The sequence below is a fragment of the Gymnoscopelus braueri genome (assembly GCF_963280865.1).
Source record: "Gymnoscopelus braueri genome assembly, chromosome: 9".
NCBI lineage: Eukaryota > Metazoa > Chordata > Actinopteri > Myctophiformes > Myctophidae > Gymnoscopelus > Gymnoscopelus braueri.
The window spans coordinates 2977946-2984313 of record NC_137610.1 but is presented as its reverse complement, the minus strand read 5'-3'; the positions used below and the strand labels follow the sequence as shown (position 1 = coordinate 2984313).

The following is a 6368-nucleotide window of genomic DNA, read 5'->3' as shown; positions in this document are numbered from 1 at the left end:
GGCCAAGGACCCCTTATCTGACAGAGAGATAAAGCAGGGACCCCATGTACTACAGTATATTGTATAAAACTGTGTTGCAGATAAAATTTGCACATTTCATAGATAGCGTCATATACTTGTTTGACAGCACTATCATCAGTGTTGTGTTAATTCATAATTTTCTTTACAAATCTATTAATATATTAGATTCATGTTAATGTGCGTTTTCAGACAATTAACCATCAATACTTAGGAATACTTCAATGCTTCAAAGTGTAATCAATGCCAAAATATAAATAAGAATAAACACGGATAGCTGTGTAATCAATTCCAAAATATTAGGAAAACAGTTATGAAAATGCCAAAATGTTAGGAAAAATAGAAACAATGTTTACACTTTTCTTTTGTACAAATTAAAACACACAGGGAAATACATTGATATTACAGATATCTTCTCTTCAATGCATAATATTGAGTTACACATTTCAATGAATATTCACATTTAGATATGGTGTTTGATTGATTTTCTTTTTTTATTCAATGTCACATTTCAACAATCTCCACGTCAACACCTGTAGGTAATGTAAACACCTCTTGCATTTTCACTGACAGCTGTGTCAATACTAAGGAAAGGGTTTGTCACATTCTGGTGTCAGTTTGTTCATTTGGACACTGAATTGTTCACAGTTTTGTCTGTGAGGATTTGTGACACCCTTTCAAGATTTGGGAAGTCAAACAAATAGCCGACCTGGCTACAAGCTTATGCGAAGCATTGTGAACTATTTTCAGTGCGCGACACCGTCATGCCATCGAGCATAAATTAGTCTTAATAAAGCCTCGGTCTTTGTTAAGTTAAGATCGTTGACTTTTGCTGTCAGATCCGTAAGGACATCAAAGTCCAATAACCAAGCGTAGTTTGGGGATGGTCCATTCCAGGCTGAACCGGCCGGTCAAGCAAAACAACAGTAATGTCGCTCACAGACTGAGTGCAGAATACAGTCAGAGTACAGTCAGCCACAGACAGAATGCTGCGCAGCAAGTCCACATTTTTACTGAGATGTGATTGGCTCACAGGAAGTCTTCAACAGAGACTGGGCTTCATGCCAGAGGCTCAGCATCAACATTGATTCACTCATATTTTGCTATCTGGGCTGTATAGAGACGATATAATATAATAATATCGGAAAATATCTGTATCAGTTTTTATCTATTTATGGCGAATGTTGAAATGGTTCTCGTATTTTTCACATTTGGAAAGCCTTGTTGCATTTAAGAATACATACAGTGGTGGGCATCACAATAAAATTAGGCCTAATGTGTTAATTCCACGACAGGAGACATGTGATGTTGTCACCTGACATTAGTTTTGATGAAAAAAGCACACTATCACTGTATCGGTTGATATCGGAATCGGAAATTAAGAGTTCACCAGTGCCTTATCCATTATCCCTAAACATCTTTGTAATTTTTTTGTATTACTATTTTCAAAAACATTTTCAAATAGTTCATCTAGCCGATCTACATCGACACATTGTCAGCTAAGTATATTGGCTATCTGAACTATTTGAAAATGTTTTTAAAAATAGTAAAAAATGGCAAAGAAGTTTAGAGGTAATGGGTAAGGCACCGGCGAAAATAGGGCCCTACATTGGAAATCCCTAATACAGAGATTTCCGCTCGACAGCAACGATGCATTAACCAGCCCTGCTTCCAGGATCTCTACTTCTTGTGATTATTCTTCAGGTGGTCCGCTCTGTGCACAAACACACAGCGGATGGCTGACAACTTGACCCCTTCACCATCACCACCACTACCGTCCTCCTGTCTGGTCAGAGAGAGGACGAACCTGCAGACCCCCGTGTTGGGGCACAGGGAGAACATGTGGGCGTGGTCCGAGCCCTCGGGCAGCGAGCAGTCCAGATCCTCCACCATGTGGCGCAGCATCACGCGGATGTAGGCTCCGTGGCTGACCACCAGGGCGTGCGCGGGGAGGGTCCGGACCCCGTCGCACGCCTTCCCCTCCACAGGGGACACCTCCACGGAGGAGGAGGGGTCATCATCAGGCCAGTGGTGGTCCGCAGACATGTGCTGGAGCAGGTGGTCCAGGAACAGTAGGACTCGCTCCTTCACCTAAAAAACAGAGGACAGACTTTTAGATGAAAGCTGTGCGACATGCAGGGACAAACTACATAATATATTATCATATAACGCAGTAGTTCTCAACCTTTTTAATTTCAAGGACCCCCCTGTTTGATATCCATGAGGCCAAAGGGGTCCCCCAATCTCTGCGACCCCAATCTACACTATAAGATCCTATGAGCAGCCTACAATTTGAAATCTTTTGAGCAATTGAGATCTGCTTTTGCCTGCACTTTTTCAAATATTTATAAGTTAGAGACTACATCAACAGCAGCTTATTCCCTTAGTTGATTTCAAGATATATGACATGATGCGAGAAAAATGTAGTTCTAAGGGTTTTTTGTCCTTTTGTCTACAAGAGATTAATGAACCTCATAGAGAATAAGGCTCTGCCTGCAAGAGATAAGTGGGAAGCTGTGTGTGTGTGTGTGTGTGTGTGTGTGTGTGTGTGTGTGTGTGTGTGTGTGTGTGTGTTTGTGGGTGTGTGTGTGTGTGTGTGTGTGTGTGTGTGTGTGTGTGTGTGTGTGTGTGTGTGTGTGTGTGCTTATGATTGTTGTGAAGCAGGGCGTTGCTGAAACAGAGCATTGGTGCTCAGTGAACCTCCCCTGGGTAAATGAAGGGTGAAAAAGAAAAAAGGAAGGCAGCGGCCCAAGATTTATGTTTGTCTTCAGGTTTGCTTACGCACTTGGTGATGCGATGATGTGTGCATCATCATCATCATCATCATCCTTTGGGCCGGTCACGTACGTACGAGCACCAGGCCGGATCATACTGCATGGGGACAGTTACTGTAGCCCCGAGCCAGATCAAGTATCTCTCAAATAGAACATCCTTCCCACCCACACACACACGCACACACGCACACGCACACGCACACACACACACACACACACACACACACACACACACACACACACACACACACACACACACACGTACGCATGATGCTCTCTTATTAAACTCAAAGGTGACTTTTTAATCAGGGCCAGACTAGTGACCATTGTTGTACAATTGTGGGACTGCAGATATGCGTCGTCAGTGCTGGGGAAGTAACTAAGTACATTTACTCAAGTTCTTCAATACAATTTTGAGGTATTTTTTAAATGAACTTTTTTATTTTATTTTTCAAAATGTACTTCTACTCCACTACTTCTCAGTATTGTGCTTTTCACTCAACTACAATTTGTACAATTGGTTTTCATATAATTACGGGGCCAGAGCTCTCAGCTCTGGACCTGTTTTAATGTTCCCCTCTTTTTTCTTCTCCCCCTTAGTGCATACGCTTTTTACGAAACTTGGCCATATGGTAGATGGTCATGAAAAACTATCAAGAAATAATTCTCACAATCTTTCGTCAAAAGGTGGCGCTATAGCACTCAATTGAAAATGCCAACTTTGAACAGGTACAACTCATGCCCTGTTTGACCTACAGCCATGAAACTTCAATATACATATGCGTCTACTCATGATCAACAACTTTCACACTCTGACTTTTGACCTCTGACCTTTAGATCTCCCACCATTTTGAATAATATGAAAAACAGTTAAAACCTATCTCCTCCTGGGATTTTTTAGTAATCTGCACGAAACGTTTTACACATGAACTTTGAACCTATGCCGAAAAACTGATGCAAAAGATTTTCCATAAGTGAAAAAATGAAGCTTTAATGAGCCAATGAATATTGCAGTTTTATGACAATTATTCATCTGCCCCTAACACATACATGCAGACTCACATTTCTTTGAAACTTTGCGGTAATGTTGAGGGTCATTCCAAATATCACTGAAACCAATCTTACTCCAATTGGTCAAAGGGGGGCGCTATAGCGATTTTTTTTAAATGCAAACTTTAAACAGGCAAAAGTCATGCCTCGTTTGGCCGACAGCCATTAAACCTGCTTACACATGTGCCTTGACTCATGAGGAACACATGTATCACGTTAACCAGTAAGCTCCGCCCTTAGATTGTCTGCAATTTTGAGCAGTTTGAAAAACACTTAAACCCAGGATTTTTCAGCTATTTGCGTGAAACTGTATCATCTGTGTGATCTCCTTTTTCACAGGTTCTTGTCTGTTGGTCCAATGGCTTCTCCCTTAAGCGAGTGCCTCACGACCGCAAGGTTGCCGGTTCAAGCCTCACTTGATGCAGACTCATTTAAGTTGAATTGCAAAAAACATGACTGTATCAATGAATACATATGCAAACGGTAAAGATAACATGAAATGCTTATTTGAGAGTATGTTTTTTCAATGTATGACGTACTTCATTGTGAAAATATCCGATCTACAATCTCACAACTTTTCAGATAGCAACGTTTTGTGAGCTTGTAGATCGGCTGCTTTCACTGGTTTCGGTTTCGAGGAGACATACAATTTCTCTATTGGTAAATGGTTTGTGAACGAGTGATCTTAGTGTTAGTGAAACAGGGGCTTGGTTCATGACAGAAGGCAAAAGTGTATGATCTTCAACAGACAACTTCAGCCTGGATGAAGCTATAGCACTACTTGTAGTGTCTCATTCTGTGAGTCCGAAGGTTGAGAGTTTGATTCCTGTCAATGGCAATAGGTTGAGCTGTCTGTTTCTCTCACTCTGTCTGTCTATCTGGCTCTGTCTGTAGGTGGGTCATTCCACTTTTCAATTGCATCGCACAAAACATGACTGCATCAAATAATGCATGTGCAATTTTTTAAGACATTACAATCTAATATTTAATTCAGACACTGTGAAACCACATGTTGCTTTTCACTTGGCAGGATGTAAAATGTCATCTCTCTCTCTCTCTCTCTCTCTCTCTCTCTCTCTCTCTCTCTCTCTCTCTCTCTCTCTCTCTCTCTCTCTCGCTTAAGTGTGTGCCTTAGAACCTCAAGGTTGCCAGTTCAAGCCCCACTTGATGCAGACTTCATTTAAGTTGCATTGCACACAACATGATTGTGTCAATTAATGCAAGTGCAATTGTTAAAGATAACCTGAAATGCTTATTTGAGAGTATGTCTTTTCAATGTATGACATAGTTCATTCTGAAAATAGCCGATCTACAATCTCAAAACTTTTCAGATAGCAACGTGTTTCTGAGCTTGTAGATCGGCTGCTTTCACTGGTTCACTTTTATCTTCAACAGACAACCTCAGCCTGTACAAAGCTATAGCACTATAGGTAGTGTTGCAGCTTGTCAATCCGAAGGTTCAGGGTTCGATTCCTGTTAATGGCAATAGGTTGAGATGTCAATTCCGCTTCCATCTCTCTTCAATCTATTATGTTTCCAAGTCTCTCTCTCTCTCTTCAATCTATTCCGTTTCCATGTCTCTCTCGCTCTCTCCCTCTCTCCCTCTCTCCCTTCAATCTATTCCGTTTCCATGTCTCTCTCTCTCTTCAATCTATTCCGTTTCCATCTCTCTCTCTCTCTCTCTCTCTCTCTCTCTCTCTCTCTCTCTCTCTCTCTCTCTCTCTCTCTCTCTCTCTCTCTCTCTCTCTCTCTCTCTCTCTCTCTCTCTCTCTCACCAGGTCAGGTCTGTTGGTCCAATGGCTTCTCGCTTAAGTGTGTGCCTTAGAACCTCAAGGTTGCCAGTTCAAGCCCCACTTGATGCAGACTTCATTTAAGTTGCATTGCACACAACATGATTGTGTCAATTAATGCAAGTGCAATTGTTAAAGATAACCTGAAATGCTTATTTGAGAGTATGTCTTTTCAATGTATGACATAGTTCATTCTGAAAATAGCCGATCTACAATCTCAAAAACTTTTCAGATAGCAATGTGTTTCTGAGCTTGTAGATCGGCTGCTTTCACTGGTTCACTTTTATCTTCAACAGACAACCTCAGCCTGTACAAAGCTATAGCACTATAGGTAGTGTTGCAGCTTGTCAATCCGAAGGTTCAGGGTTCGATTCCTGTTAATGGCAATAGGTTGAGATGTCAATTCCGCTTCCATCTCTCTTCAATCTATTATGTTTCCAAGTCTCTCTCTCTCTCTTCAATCTATTCCGTTTCCATGTCTCTCTCGCTCTCTCCCTCTCTCCCTTCAATCTATTCCGTTTCCATGTCTCTCTCTCTCTTCAATCTATTCCGTTTCCATGTCTCACTCTCTCTTCAATCTATTCCGTTTCCATCTCTCTCTCTCTCTCTCTCTCTCTCTCTCTCTCTCTCTCTCTCTCTCTCTCTCTCTCGCTCTCTCTCTCTCTCTCTCTCTCTCATATTCACCAGGTCAGGTCTGTTGGTCCAATGGCTTCTCGCTTAAGTGTGTGCCTTAGAA

General features: G+C 41.6%; 1 protein-coding gene across 1 annotated transcript in view; it reads right to left on the bottom strand.

Moving 5' to 3' along the window:
* Positions 1-209: 209 nt before the first annotated feature.
* LOC308091644 (putative fructose-2,6-bisphosphatase TIGAR A) overlaps positions 210-6368 on the bottom strand; it is a 29390-nt gene continuing 23231 nt past the window's right edge. The window contains exons 6-7 of the mRNA XM_080437306.1: positions 2063-2109; positions 210-2031 (exon numbers count right to left, since the gene is read on the bottom strand). Coding sequence (XP_080293432.1) covers positions 1699-2031; positions 2063-2109 — 380 coding nt within the window. The 3' untranslated portion in view covers positions 210-1698. The remainder of the gene's footprint in view (positions 2032-2062; positions 2110-6368) is intronic.